The sequence below is a fragment of the Corythoichthys intestinalis genome, chromosome 19 (assembly GCF_030265065.1).
Source record: "Corythoichthys intestinalis isolate RoL2023-P3 chromosome 19, ASM3026506v1, whole genome shotgun sequence".
NCBI classification, from domain to species: Eukaryota; Metazoa; Chordata; class Actinopteri; order Syngnathiformes; family Syngnathidae; genus Corythoichthys; species Corythoichthys intestinalis.
The window spans coordinates 36437235-36452781 of record NC_080413.1 but is presented as its reverse complement, the minus strand read 5'-3'; the positions used below and the strand labels follow the sequence as shown (position 1 = coordinate 36452781).

The 15547-nt window shown below is 37.8% G+C and overlaps 1 protein-coding gene across 1 annotated transcript in view; it reads left to right on the top strand.

The window, feature by feature from the left end:
• The window catches only part of cdk19 (cyclin dependent kinase 19), a 183082-nt gene that overhangs the window by 72562 nt on the left and 94973 nt on the right, over positions 1 to 15547 (top strand). The window contains exon 4 of the mRNA XM_057823686.1: positions 5235 to 5375. Within this exon, the coding sequence (XP_057679669.1) occupies positions 5235 to 5375 (141 nt within the window). The remainder of the gene's footprint in view (positions 1 to 5234; positions 5376 to 15547) is intronic.

Sequence of the window (15547 nt, the reverse complement as noted above, 5' to 3'; positions counted from 1 at the left end):
ATTTGATGGTGAGTTTATGCAGATATGTCAGAAATTCCGAAAGTTTAGATACTTTTTCATACCAGTGTATGCTGTAATTTTCGGACTATAAGCCGCTACTTTTTCCCCTCATTTTGTATCCTGCGGTTTAGAGTATAGTATGGCTTATTAGTTGATTTATTTGGGTTAATGGGTAAATCTTTATTTGACAGCTGCGACAACACTGTCATAACACCAACATAATTATGGCATGACACTATCATGGGCATTACTGAATGCTTATAACAGATGTCATGAAGTGTCATCCGGCAAATTATGTCACTAACTCCATTTATGTTCAGCTTGGATCTTTTACATCCATTCAACAGTAAGATAATCTGCCGGATAACACAAAAATGACATCTGTTATAAGCAATCATTAATACTCATAACAGTCATGTCATAATTATGACTGTCTAATAACAGTCCTATGGCACCAGTGTCAAATAAAGTGTTACCAAATACCATACAGTGGTGTGAAAAAGTATCTGACCCTTTTGGAATTTCTCATATTTCTGCATAAAATCACCATCAAATGTGATCTGACGTTTGTCAAAATGACACAGATGAAAAAACAGTGTCTGCTTTAACGAAAACCACTCAAACATTTATAAGTTTTCATATTTCAATTATGTATTTTGACGTATACAATGACATATTTTAATGAGGATAGTATGCAAACAATGACAGGAGGGGGGAAAAAATTAGTAAGCAAAACATCACATTTAATATTTTGTTTCCCCGCCTTTGGCAGCAATAACTTCAACCAGACGCTTCCTCTAGATGCAGATCAGTCTGGCACATCGATCAGGTTAAACCTTGGCCCCTTCTTCTTTACAAAACTGCTGTAGTTCAGTCAGATTCCTGGGATGTCTGGCATGGGTCTCTGTCTTAAGGTTATGTCAAACAACCTCAATAGGGTTCAAGTCTGGACTTTGACTTGGCCACTCCAGAAGGTGTATTTTGTTCTCCTGAAACCATTCTGAAGTTGATTTACTTGTTTTGGATCATTGTCTTGTTGCAGCATCTATCCTCTTTTTAGCTTCAACTGTCTGACAGACGGCCTCAGGGTTTCCTACAAAACATCCTGATAAACTTTTGAATTCATTCTTCCATTCATGATTGCAAGTTATTCAGGCCCTGAGGCAGCAAAACAGCCCCAAATCATGAGGCTCCCTCCACCATGCTTCACAGTGGGGATGAGGTGTTGATGTTTGCGAGCTGTTCCAATTTTCTTCCACACATAACGTTGTGTCGTACTCCCAAACAATTCAACTTTGGTTTCATCAGTCCACAAAATATTTTGCCCAAATTTCTGTGAAGTGTCCAAGTGCCTTTTGCCAACATTTTTTATTTAAAAAAAAATAAATAAAAATTTTAGACAGCAGTGGCTTCCTCTGTAGAGCCCTCCCATGAACACCTTTCTTGGCCATAGTTATATACATATAGTTGATGTGTGCATTAGGGCTGGGCGATATGGCCTTAAGTACATATCACGATAAATTGAGCAGATTTACCTCGATAACGATAAATGACGATAAATTCGCCCAAGCAAACTGTTATATAATTTGAAAATTTGAATCAATGCATGGAATACAAATTAAGTTTCTCGTTAAATGTATTTACCAGCTTTCAATTTAAAAATTGCACATGCAGTCTAAACATTAAGTATTAAAAAAAAAAAATCTTGTAAACAATAAGAATTCTTGTGTGAACATTTATAACAGCTTGTATGACTTGAAAAATATCATCACTTGAATTTCATTAAATTCATTCCGCATTGTTATACACTAGATAGTGGCATGCGTTTAGATATTTAGAATAGATACAAATACGACACATCCACCCGCCCCCCAGAAATTATACTTAATTAAAAAATAAAATGTTTCACAAACCTTTCCTTTCTTTTATTCGGCTCAGTTATTTACATCTTATGATTTTAGAAATCCTTACAGTATGCAATAAATAATCTTCCTGTTCCCAAGCACTGTGCTTACTGTACTGTAATTTTTACAAAAAATAAGCAATACATAGTTACTCCCCGTCATCTAGGACGAGCCACTTACAAGACTAGCACTGTCGTGTTTTACAAATACTGCTTTGAACACATCTTCACAGACAAAAGCAATGACACAGGCTTAAGGAGGTCAACTTTAATTGTGTAAATCACACTTAATGACGACACGATCTCCTGGTTGAAATAGACGACATCCACTTAATTCTATTGAAGATATGTAATGCTGAGGCAATTTGTCAACTTTACTTTTAAAAAGAAACGTGCACTGTTTATCCAATAGATGGGGCTCTTGCAGTGTGTCAAACAGTGATTCAATTTAGGGCAATTGTCTTAAAAGTGGTTCATTGTTTCAGAAAGCCTCGGTTTTTCCATCCCTACCTGGAACCCGTCAAGAGTTTACTTAATGTCGGGTGAAAGTTTGGCGAAGCTAACTTAAGCCCGACTTCATCCCGTTTACTTGTAGCGTTAGCCGCTAGCGTTAGCAGCTAGCGTTAGCAGCTAGCGTTAGCCTACCGGGCTTCTGTTTGATTTGCTTCCTGAAAACCATGTGACTCCAAACGTAAGCGCACTGTCTGCTTTCTTAAAGGGGAATGAACATAGCCGAACAACACAGAGTTAAAGCGGGATGAAAAGACTATATTTTCTTCTTTTATTAAATTACCGAATTTACCGACATGGTCAAAATTACGTCGGTCATCGTGAAGAATTTCGGTAACGGTAAATTTTCGGTTTACCGCCCTGCTCTAGTGTGCATAGAGATATTGGACTGTGCCAGTGATTTCTGTAAGTCTTTAGCAGACAATCTAGGGTTCATTTTTACCTCTCTGAGTATTCTGCGCTTAACTCTTGACGTTGTCTTTGGTGGATGGCCACGGTGCCAAATTCTCTGCCTGTCGATTGATGAACATCCAGACTTTTAAAGACTGTTTTGTAACCTTTCCCAACTTTATACAAATAAACAATCCTTGATCGCAGTTCGTCAGACAGCTCATTTGACCGAGCCATGATGCACATGAGACAATACAAATATATAAATACAACATCAAGACAATTCTTACCATTTGTGTGTTTTATAGTGGGCAGGGCAGCTTTAAACCACTCATCAGTGATTAGGCACACACCTGACTTAAAATGTTTGGTAAAAATTGGTTTCAATTGCTCTTTAAAGTGCCTGTGACACGAAAAAGCATGTTTATTTCATAATACACGCAGTATTTTATGCCCCTGAATGATATGGACCGCTTGGATGTGTGTGGAAGCGATCGCTATATTTATTTAGTTTTTTGAATCCCGCGCCATGAAAATGAGTGACTTCCGGCTTCGGTCTTGCATTGAGGAGGAGGGCGCTGTGACGTGTACGGTAGAAGACGTTCTCTTCACTATACAGTGTACTGTTGTGTATGAGGACGAAGGATTCAGCTGATTTTGCGGATTAATACTTTTATTTTTTGCATCACGCCAGCCAAACGGCTGCAGAAAAATCATTCTGTATGCGGGAGAGGTGTATGCGCCTTTTTGGAGTTTCAAAAGGTTCCCATTCACCGTGGATATTTACTGTGGGACCATTGGACTTACAAGGAAGTGAGTAAACATCTTGTTTTGTATTATGTCAAATACGAATACAGTGATTACAAAGTAAACACTATAAAATTCCTTTAAATAAAGGACTACTTACGTTTGATCATTGATAGGCATGTAAAAAGCTATCCTCATGCTCATTAGCAGTTAGCTGTTAGCACGTTAGCTACACAACAACTCCAGCCACCCTCCTCCAGGGAACGAACTGTAAATTGCTCTCCGCCGGGCGGTTTGCCGATCCGCAAAGAAACTCGACAACCGGGTCGTCATGTCAAATAATCCAGGCTAGTTATGTGTGATTTTCCACTTCGAAGACTTTGAAACATCCCTCGGTTCGGGTTAGCATGTCGGCTAGCTGTCACTCCTTCTGGTCTGTTTACATTCTCCGAAGCCGGGGAAGGGAAATTACATATGTCCGATTTAGGTGTCATAAAATATCGTTCGGGAGGTGTGACAGTAAAGGTGAAGTCGACTGTTTTGACCATTATGGAGTAATTTTGCCATTTCGTCTTGAATAAATGGATTTTTATTATTTTATATTCCATTTAGCACAAGATTGTTATTTGTCATGACCATGCCATTTATTTAGCAATTGGGGAAAGTACTTGGGTAAAAAGAATATCCTGTAAAAATATTGAAGTAAAGAGACAGAAACAATGACATTTTGCCGCTCTCTTCGTCGCGTTTTCCTCATTGTGAATAGTTCCCCCTCGACGGGCTGATTGGTCCTTCTCAAGCCATTTATATAGCTATTGGGGAAAAATACTTGGATAAAAAGAATATCCTGTAAAAATATTGGGAGTAGAGAGACTGAAACAATGACAATTTGCAGCTCTCTTCGTCGCGTTTTCCTCGTTCTGAACAATTCCCCCTCAATGGGCTGAATAGTAAAACCGATGAGCCTCGTCTACCGCTGACGTCATCCACCTGTTGGGGACGCTAAAGCCCTATAATGGTAGGCGTGGCTAACCGGCAGATTAAAAGACTAATTTCTCGTCATCTGCGCTTTGCTAAATTGTTGTATATAGTCGAATCGTCTCAAAATATGATTCTAATTCACATAATAATGCCATTTAAGACTTTTTTTCTGGTGTCATATGCTCTTTAAGTCTCCTTAGGAAGAGGGTTCACTTACTTATTTTTACCCTTTCTGTCATTGTTTGCATGCTATCCTAATTAAGATATGAAAACCTATAAATGTTTGTGTGGTTTTAGTTTAAGCAGACACCGTTTTTTCATCTGTGTGATTTTGACAAAGACCAGATCACATTTCATGGTGATTTTATGCAAAAATGTGAGAAATTCCAAAAGGTTCAGATACTTTTTCATACTACTGTATCAATGAACAAATGTCGTTTTCGCGTCAAATTTGGTGGGTGGCGGCTCATTGTCAAGTGCTCCTTGTAGTAGTAAAATTACGTTACACACACATTCAAACTGAGACATTGGTTCTAGCCGGTGATGATGGTGTTTATTTAGTAAATCATTTAGCAGCCATTGATAATCCTGAATTGGGCTAAAAACTTCGTTTTTGCTGTTTTTGGTTCTTGCTCAATCAATTCAAGGTGGTGTTATGCAGAGTGAAAATTTCATGAGATGAAAACATTTGTCTTTCTGTCAGCATATTATCAAGTTCCATCGTGCCTCCAAGGCCAACAAAAAGCCCATGCAACTGCCCAGAGGGATGGTGAAATCGCTTCTGTATCAGATTCTGGATGGGATCCATTACCTCCATGCCAATTGGGTCCTACATAGGGATCTGGTGAGTGCTTTTTTTTTTTAGCTTCACTGTTCCACTTTCTCATAACTTGAATACAGCCTCGATTGGGCTTTCCTTATAATGCCTTGATTGTTTTTTGGTTGGGGGGTGTATATACGAATAAATAAATATGTTTTATACTCTGCAACACTCCCGGAAAAAGAGAAATCACTGTAAAAAGTGCAGTACTGTAACATGTTTGGAACTTTTGTTTAAATTAAAAAAAAAAAAAAAAAAATTGGTTTCCAGTATCGGATCGGGACTCTGGTATCGGCAGACTCAAAATTAGGTGACTCAGACTCAGGTGCAAAAATATGACATCGGGACATCCCTAGTATATACTGTGTGCATGTAATTTACTGAATCAATTTTTAATAGCCTAGGACCAGAAGTTTCTTTATTCTGAGGTTTGTCGGGCTCAACAAGCTTTTTTCCTGTGTGATGGTCTCTACTACAGGTTTCCCACACTTTTGTTTTTGTTTTCCTACAAATAGGAATATGAGCGCTGGCCACATCCAGACTTTCTTTGGATTAGAATGACAGGATTTCCACCTGAATTAGATCACAGTTTAAAATATATGGGAACAGAAATTTGAGAATTGTAGTGGTCGTGATCACATAAACTATTTCAGCAGTAGGGCTGTTTATTGCGGCTTAAAGCGTATTGCGATATGATCCAATATGGCAAAGGTATTTTGCAATACGCATTGCAACATATTGGGCAAGGCAAGGCAAATTTATTTATATAGCACAATTCAAAACAAGGCAATTCAAAGTGCTTTACATCACATGAAGATCATAAAAAAAATCACATGAAATCAATAGAACGTAAAAACAAAGACAATCGAAACAGGAAATAAAATTACTCATAAAAATCGCATTTACTCACGAATAGATTTTTAAAAAAAATACTGCAGTACTAACAATTAGTGCTGTCAAATTTATCGCGTTAACGGGCGGTAATTAATTTTTTAAATTAATCACGTTAGAATATTTGCACACATGTAACGCATGCGCGGAATGACCCGCTCATGCATTGCCTCAAACCAATTACAATGACACCGTTTTTTGCACATTGAGAGCTAAGGCAGAGAAAGGTGTCCTGTGCTTTTTCTTAACAAAGGTATACCACACGCGACTTGCTGGTACTTTGTTTCTTTATTAGCACATTCAGCTTCAACATTAACACAGCTTACGGCTCTCGGCAGGCCGTAATGCTACTCACTCCTACATCATGTGAGTAAACAACATTGGCGCCGCGTGCACTTCAGGGTGCCTCAGATAATTCTTTATTAGAATATTACAAAAGGTGAGTGAACACAGGCGTTCATAGGACCGTGCTGTTTATTGGCATAAGCTTCGGCAACGTCTTCACAACAAACATAAGTATCATTTAGTGAAAGCACAACAAAAATAATATCTCTAAAAAAATGTTCACAAAAGAAAAGCTTCAATCTGTATTAATGAGGCCCTATTCTCACACAGTTAAACAACAGTGCAAAGAGGACTGGCATTCCCAATCACAATAGCTATGCAAAATACACATAAAACTTACTCAGACTTTGGTCAAACTCTATTCAAACATTTCGTTTAACTCAACAAATACACTGGATGGCAATATTTAGTCACAATATACAAACTATCAGAGGTCTCGTAAGTTGTGAAGCCAACACTCAAATGAACGTAAGGTACAATGAACCCGGAAACTACGGTGTCAGTCGAGCGGGCAAAACGCACTCGTTGGCTATATCTCTAATTAATTTAAAACTCGTCATTGACACCTTGCGGTGTATTTCAATCACTACCTTACGTAGTTAAAGACACTGTGGAAGAACGGCATGGAGCCCATGTGCCAATGGCGAGCTACTAGTTTATTTTTTGATTGAAAATTTTACAAATTTTATTAAAACGAAAACATTAAGAGGGGTTTTAATATAAAATTAGTATAACTTGTACTAACATTTATCTTTTAAGAACTACAAGTCTTTTAATGTTAATTGTTAATAATGTTAATGCCATCTTGTGGATTTATTGTTATAATAAACAAACACAGAACTTATTTACAGTATGATGAATGTATATATCCGTCTTGTGTCTTATATTTCCATTCCAACAATAATTTACAGAAAAATATGGCATATTTTAGAGATGGTTTGAATTGCGATTAATTACGATTAATTAAGTTTTAAGCTGTGATTAACTTGATTAAAAATTTTAATCGTTTGACAGCCCTACTAATAATAATAATTGAAATAGCCATCTCAAACTTTATTATTATTATTATTTTTTTAATGTTTACAGATGAATGAAAAAGAGAAAACAATTCTTAACTATTTCTCTTAATTACATGCTACTGCAAACAAATGTCAGTAATTATAGCTAGTAGCTATAGCCAGTTGGTTGGCCTACATATTAAGCCTGTCGCGGTATGCAATCAGTCAATTTATCGCGCGGTAAATAAAAACAAGGGCGGTAATTATGCCGGCTGCGATTCATCGGCACGTGCGTGGGTGCATACATATGTGCGTGCGCGTCTTTGCGTGTGCTGCTGCGTGCACTTAGCACACGTGCGTGTTGATTGCATATGAGGCACCAGTTCATTTCACAGATGTTTATTGGTCATCAACATGCTGCTGGATTAAAGTTCAGACATTCAAAATAAGGAAACAAAATTTTGTGGCGGGAGGGGGGGGCAATAATGTTGATGACCCCGAAACTTAGTGTCAGCAATAAAATAAGATATATGCTTGGATAGTAGCTTAGCCCATCCGCGTACATACAGGCATCCCGCGTGTGCATGCGCACGTTTTTCCGTCTTGCCTAGTGGAGAAGTAGATGCCACATCCATTTTGACTGAATATTCCAGCCAGGAACATTTATAATAAATCGTTGAAAATGAGCGTTGTTTTATTTCCCATCATTTTTGAGGGTTAGCGTGGAGGAAACAAACTCAGCTCACCATTTTGGCGGTGCTCACTGGCGTTTCATGGCCCACATCTTCAATCCTTGGTTGTCAGTAGTTGTTGTTGCTTTTTAAAGCTTAGGTTTGAAAACAGTACGTATTACATTCATTCATTTTTGTTGTTTGTTTTATTGCTTTACAACTTTTATAGACAACATTTTAGCGGCAACGTCTTCATTTTAAATTCATATATTGGAAAGTCAATTATATGCAATGACGGTTTATGCTCTCCGCCCCCCCCTTAATCTCCACGTATGCTACTAACCAATTCAGCCTGCTATAAAACATTGGTGGTCTTCTCCAAAACGCAAAATTGCGGGTAAAAGGTGACACTTCAAATATTAAAACTTGCTGGTTTACAGCAGTTGCAAACGATGTGAAAAAAATCTGTTACTGACAAATCAAGCATGATGAAAAGAGATGTTGTTATGTTGTTATGTATCCTTTGTTGGCAATAACGGAGGCCAAACGTTTTCTGTAACTCTTCACAAGCTTTTCACACACTGTTGCTGGTATTTTGGCCCATTCCTTCATGCAGATCTCCTCTAGAGCAGTGATGTTTTGGAGCTATCGATGGGCAACACGGACTTTAAACTCCCTCCTCAGATTTTCTATGGGGTTGAGATCTGGAGACTGGCTAGGCCACTCATTTGAAATGCTTCTCACGAAGCCACTCCTTTGTTGCCCTGGCTGTGTGTTTGGGATCATTGTCATGCTGAAAGACCCAACCACGTCTCATCTTCGCCGTTGCTGATGGAAGGAGATTTTCGCTCAAAATCTCTCGATACTTGGCCCCATTCATTCTTTCCTTTACACAGATTAGTCGTCCTGGTCCCTTTGCAGAAAAACAGCCCGAAAGCATGATGTTTCCACCCCCATGCTTCACAGTGGGTATGGTGTTCTTCGGATGCAATTCAGTATTCTTTCTCCTCCAAACACGAGAACATGTGTTTCTACCAAAAAGTTCTATTTTGGTTTCATCTGACCATAACACATTCTCCCAATCCTCTTCTGGATCATCCAAATGCCCTCTAGCAAACCGCAGACAGGCCTGGACGTGTACTTTCTTCAGCAGGGGGACATGTCTGTCAGTTCAGGATTTGAGTCCCTGGCAGCGCATTGTGTTACTGATAGTAGCCTTTGTTACTGTGGTCCCAGCTCTCTGTAGGTCATTCACAAGGTCCCCCTGTGTGGTTCTGGAATTTTGTCTCTGGTGTCCTTTGACAGCTCTTTGTTCTTGACCATAGTGGAGTTTGGAGTGTGACTGACTGACATTGTGGACAGGTGTCTTTTATACCAATAATGAGTTAAAACAGGTGCCATTAATACAGGTAACGAGTAGGGATGGGAATTGATAGGATTTTTACGATTCCGATTCCATTATCGATATTTCTTAACAATTCGATTCTTTATCAATTCTCTTATCGATTCTAATTTGGGGAAAAAGAACAACAAACGTTTTGATTGGCATTGAGTTTGTTTAATCAGAACTCACAACCTTACAAACTCACAACGAGATCAAAAGAGGCCCAAAGCCTCAATGTTAACTGTGGCAATAAGTGGCAAATACACAAGAATGTGTAACATTTTACTGAAACATTTATCTAATAGAAATAAAAAATATTGGTATATATTGGGAGATAGGTTGTTGTTCTGCGTTTGGCAATATGTGTTACAGCAGGGGTCCCCAAACTTTTTCCTGTGAGGGCCACATAACTTTTCCCTTCTCTGATGAGGGGCCGGGGTCAGTTTGTAACAAAAAAAGTGTGACGATTGCAGAAGTGCATAAATGTAAAAAATTATTGTTTTTCAGAAAGCCACAATCAAATAACCCTTTCTGGATTCTTCACGGAATTAAAGTAAATAAAATAAAAATAATAATATAATAATAATAATTAATAATGAAAACACTATTAATTAAATAGATAATAACCAAATAACCCGCTCTGAATTCTTCAAGGAAAAAGGCCAGGAAATAAATAACACGATTGAGAAAAAAAAAAAATTCAAAATGGACGGACCAAATGTGGAGGCGGGACGTATTTGGGCCGCGGGCCGCAGTTTGGGCACCCGAAGAAATGCCGCATCCAAGCGAGTGAGCGTGCGAAGTGAGAGAGGGAAACACTTCTACGAGCCTACGTTCTTTGTTAATGTTAATATCTACAGAGGCAACGCCTGTATGTATAATCTTTTGTGTTGTTGTTGTTGTGTTTCCACTCGCGATCGGACACTTAAATCCAGTTGTGTAGTGGTTTGAACGATGTGCTAATGCTAGCGAACGAATGCTAACCATACTGTTATTAGCAGCTAATCATCGCTGATTTACGTTGATGCAAACCTGTTTGTTATTGGGGACGAAATTGATTTGTTTCATTTCTATTTTTAGTTTCACTCTTCAAGTGATGGTTGAATAAAGTCAGCAAATTATACCAACGTCTTCTGTATCGTCATTTCGGAGTTTAGCTAGCTGTATAGCTGTCTCGGTGAGGACAGTGCAGTCTATTCCCTCCCGATGCAGTTATCTCCACCTTGCAATGACTGCAAGTCGCTTTGTTGTAATTTTTCCTCGTGAAGTGAAGACACACTTTCGAGCGTTTGAAACTACGTGCTGTCATTGTTATGTTTATGGCTGCAATGCTCGTGCTTACCCGTCGTAACCTTTCATTTTCACACTCTTTCCTGGTGAAGTGTAGTCCAACTTTGGAGCGAGTGGTTCTTGGCGCCATGCTAGTTTGATGCGTCTGGACAACAAGACACGTCACGACGCAATACGCGTCTTTAGGAATCGTTAAAGGGATCGTTAAAGCTTTTTCATTGTGATGTCGAGGCCTCGAAACACTCGGAACCGGTTCCGAATTGGAATCGGATTTCGATTCCCATCCCTAGTAACGAGTGGAACCTCGTTAGAAGAAGTAAGACCTCTTTGACAGCCAGAAATCTTGCTTGTTTGTAGGTGGCCAAATACCCATTTTCCACTCTAATTTGGAAATAAATTCTTTAAAAATCAAACAATGTGATTTTCAGTTTTTTTTCCCACAGTCTCTCATGGTTGAGGTTTACCCATGTTGACAATTACAGGCCTCTCTAATCTTTTCAAGTAGGAGAACTTGCACAATTGGTGGTTGACTAAATACTTATTTGCCCCACTGTACATCCTCCAACAGTATTAACATTACAAATTGTTTGCCTCTCAATTGTAGCAGAAGACAAACGTAATTTATTGTCCCTAACTTCCAGTGACCATTTCAAAATACAAGCACGTCATGTTCAACGTGTAGATGAACATTTCTGGAGTTAATCTCACATACATCTGATTGTACACTAGGAATAACTTTAAAATGACACCCATTATGAAAAATCTGATTGGCAATGAATAATTTGGCTTCAAATTTGCTAACGTGCACTTCGCAGGACAAGATGACAGTCATTTTGGATCAAATATACATTTTTGATGGGCTCTAATTGGCAGAGAACAAAAATGACATTGGGTTTCTCACCTTTTTCATATTCTGCACTTAGCTAGCTTTCAAATGACTCGTTATTCATTATGTGTGTTTATTTTTAATATTTATTATTTCAAATACAATTTGTGTGTGTGTTTTTTTTTTAGAATAACCATTTATTGCATTTGAATGGGTGATTTGTTAGGACGTATTGTCACTACATTAGTAGTTGAATTGATTAAAAAAAGAATTGACAATAATGTAGCATATCGGCAATAATTTGTGAGACAATATATCGCCTATTAAAATTTGATATCGCGACAGGCTGACTACATTTTTGATGTTTGTAACAACCGTGGGAAAATCAAGTTTTTAAAAAATCATTACATTATGATAATTGCGGTTGCGTCTGGCCCGCTCAATTCAATAAGGCGTCTAGCATCCATTGTCTATGGTTGCAGCTCATTTCAAAGGAGAGTCTTCTTGCTCATGACCTTCAGCTGTGACGTCACATGGCGAGACGGCGTCTGTGAGAGAAATTGATGAAGAAAACAAATGAATATATATGAAGTATTTTTCACGATATTCACGCAATGTATTGTGAACGGAACATAGCATTGTGATATGTGCTAAGTGTCATGAAGAAACATGAAGAAATGACATTTAACAAATATTTTCTGCATAAATAGGACGTAAAATCGGAAATTTTGAATATAGCCTCTAATTTGAGCAACCCCAAACTTTTACCTTTTTATTGGCACTTTTTCATTTAGTTTGGACCTAAGCAACACAAAAGAAATGATTATAAGCCAGGAATAAAATTTTATTTTTTCTCTGTAACATGGTGTTACTCAGTGAAATGAAACATATTCTTAAGTTTATTTCATCGATTAATCAAGTAATTGGGTAGAAAATTCTTTTGTTAAAGTTCATTGGTCATCTTTAACTGGTCAGTGTTTATAAAATGATTATTATAGTTTACTTGGTATTAGACATGTGCCGATTACCGGTTTCAAGGTATACCGTGGTGTGAAAACGTCAAGGTTTCAAAACCACAAACATTTTCAGTCATACCGTCCCTAAGGTATTAACAATTTTTTATGTCCCAAAAATGCATGGAGAAATCCCTCGCTTGCAGCTGTAAGGCTCAACCCTCCCCCACCCGTTGTTGCTCACTGTCAGCGAGTCAGCTGTGCTACACAATGGCTCGAGGAGGTGAAACTCTTGTACATTTTCCCCCATCAAAGACAACGAAATCGCTGGTATGGAAATACTTCGGCTATAGAAAAGTTACAGACGGCCGCGGCTTTGAGGAGGAGGGCCAACCGACATGTAAAACATGTTTGCGGAGGGTGGATGCCGAAGAATATGATTTCACATTCAACAAAATGAGTTAGCAAACAATGTCATGAACATTTCCCACCAGCTACGAGAGTTAACTGCAGCGTGTTTAGTGTGTCTAGCGGTGGTAAAACGTGTTTTTTCTCTCTGGCAACTGTCTGTGTTGAGAAAGAGAGTGTATGTATAATGTAAGTATGATATGAGTCATACACACAAGGTTATCATCCCTTCAGAATAGAATATCATGCTGACACCGTTTTGGTATTGTTTAATGAGCAGACAAACCATGCAAGCAATAATTGCTAAGCAATATTGCACAAGAGGGACTGATGATGAACCCACCACCATTTTTGAAACTTGAGTGCTACCTTCTTAGGTACCAAAATGCGAAGGGATAAGGTATCCCTGCTGGTATCGATTATTTTAGTAGTTGATTAATCTGTCAACTGGATAGTTCAAATAATTGAGTTATCGGATTATGAACATTTAATGCATTGCAAAATTTTAGGAGATGTAAAACAAAGGTTTGCTAAGATCGCACTTTCAAAACAGCAATAAATTCAAATACAAGATAAAATTCCCGAGTGTTTCTTCAAACTATGCAGAATTGCTCTTTCATTTAAAAATTAGTTGAAATAGCTGAGCTTAGCCTCAAATGGGATAAAAATAATAAATAAATGAGGATCTAAATTCAACAAAAGGACAATTTGGGTAACTTACATAGCAAAAGTCTGCTCGCTTAAAATAACTTTTTTTTTACAGTGCTTTTAACAAATCCTTCAAATACATATTCTTACAAAAAACGGCTAAATATACTTATAAACTAAATTACTAATGCATAAAAAACATTCACACAAACAAAAACTTACCTTATCTGGGTCTTAACAGGGAGCAGGTGGATTCAGTCATGTTATACAGGAATGAAAATCTCTCACCTTTTAGCAAAATTTGCCGTTTTGAAGTCAAAAAGGGTGACCTACGTGAATTGTGTAGATTTTTTTAACGTCGGACGCTTTGTATGCAAGTGGGAAAAGTGACACAAAGCCAAAAAAAGGGCACCAGAGTGGCCAAAACATTGACTTATTTCAACGAAACAAAGGAGAGTACACTGTTGTGTCCTGTCTCTTCTTGCTTGGCTGCACGTCGGCCGTGAATTAACAACTAAAGCGTCGTCACCCAGTTGTAATTTTGGAAGACGACAGGAAACAGTTACAAGCTGGCAGATCGTAAGTCCATCTAACTAACTAACAACATGTTTTATTGAAGTTGCTAAGCCTGTCGCTATATGCAATGAGTCGATTTATCGCACAGTAAATAAACATAAGGGCGGTCAATTTCATGGCTGCGTGTGTTCATACATTTGTGCATGCCCGCTGATGGCATATGAGACAACAGTTCCTTTTACAGATGTTTATTGGTCATCAACACGCTGTAGAATTAAAGTTCAGACATACAAAATAAGGAAACACATCTATATTAAACACTGTAAACGTTAGCATTGCTACATTGAGGCTAATGGGGAAAAAGACAACCTACTTTAGCCTGCTAAAAAACATTGGCAGTCTTCTCCAAAACGCAAACTTGCGGTGAAAAGGTGACACTTCAATCTTCACAAATGAAATATCGCTGGTTAACAGCATTTGCAAACGAAAACAATGAAAAATTGATTACTGACATGACATGCAATGACAAAAAGAGCTTTTTTTGCGTAGTGTAAAGCTTAAGGTTACCTAGCTGTTTAGTGTTTAGCGAACGTACATCGGGTGAACATTTCAAAATATAAGCATGTCATGTTCGTCATATAAATAACAATTTCTGGAGTTAATCCCATGTACTTCAGAATTCAGATTCTACACTAAGAATAGCCTTAAAATGACACCCTTATGAAAAATCTGATTGGCATTAAATAATTATTATAATACTATTATATATATTAGTATACTATAGTATTATTGCTTGATATTTTTTTAAAGAATTGTTTTGAATCATGTTGGAAAGGCGAAGTAAGTGTTCTGAATCTGTTTACGTTCCATTCTTTTGCACTAGTTAATGCTATCAGCATTTGACATCATTGTTTATTTGTGATGTATTGTAGTTATGTACGTGTTTATTTGTACTTTAATACAGAATTTAAGTGTTCCAAAAATATTTTTGTGAATTAATAAGCGTCAACAAAAATTTCATTGCTAAATTAGTAAAAAAAAAAAAAAAAAAAAAAAAAAAGAGGGCCGGGGGGCGGATAATTAGATTAGTCGTAAAAATAGTCAGCTGACTAATCGGGAGAAAATTAGTCATTTAGGACAGCCCTAGTTGTACAGTGTACCGGAACATATTTCCTCCGCACCCTTGTGACCCATTTTCATGCCTGTGATATGAGTTATGTCATATTCACTGTTGTCACTACAGTGCAGTGTATCCACTAGAGCTGG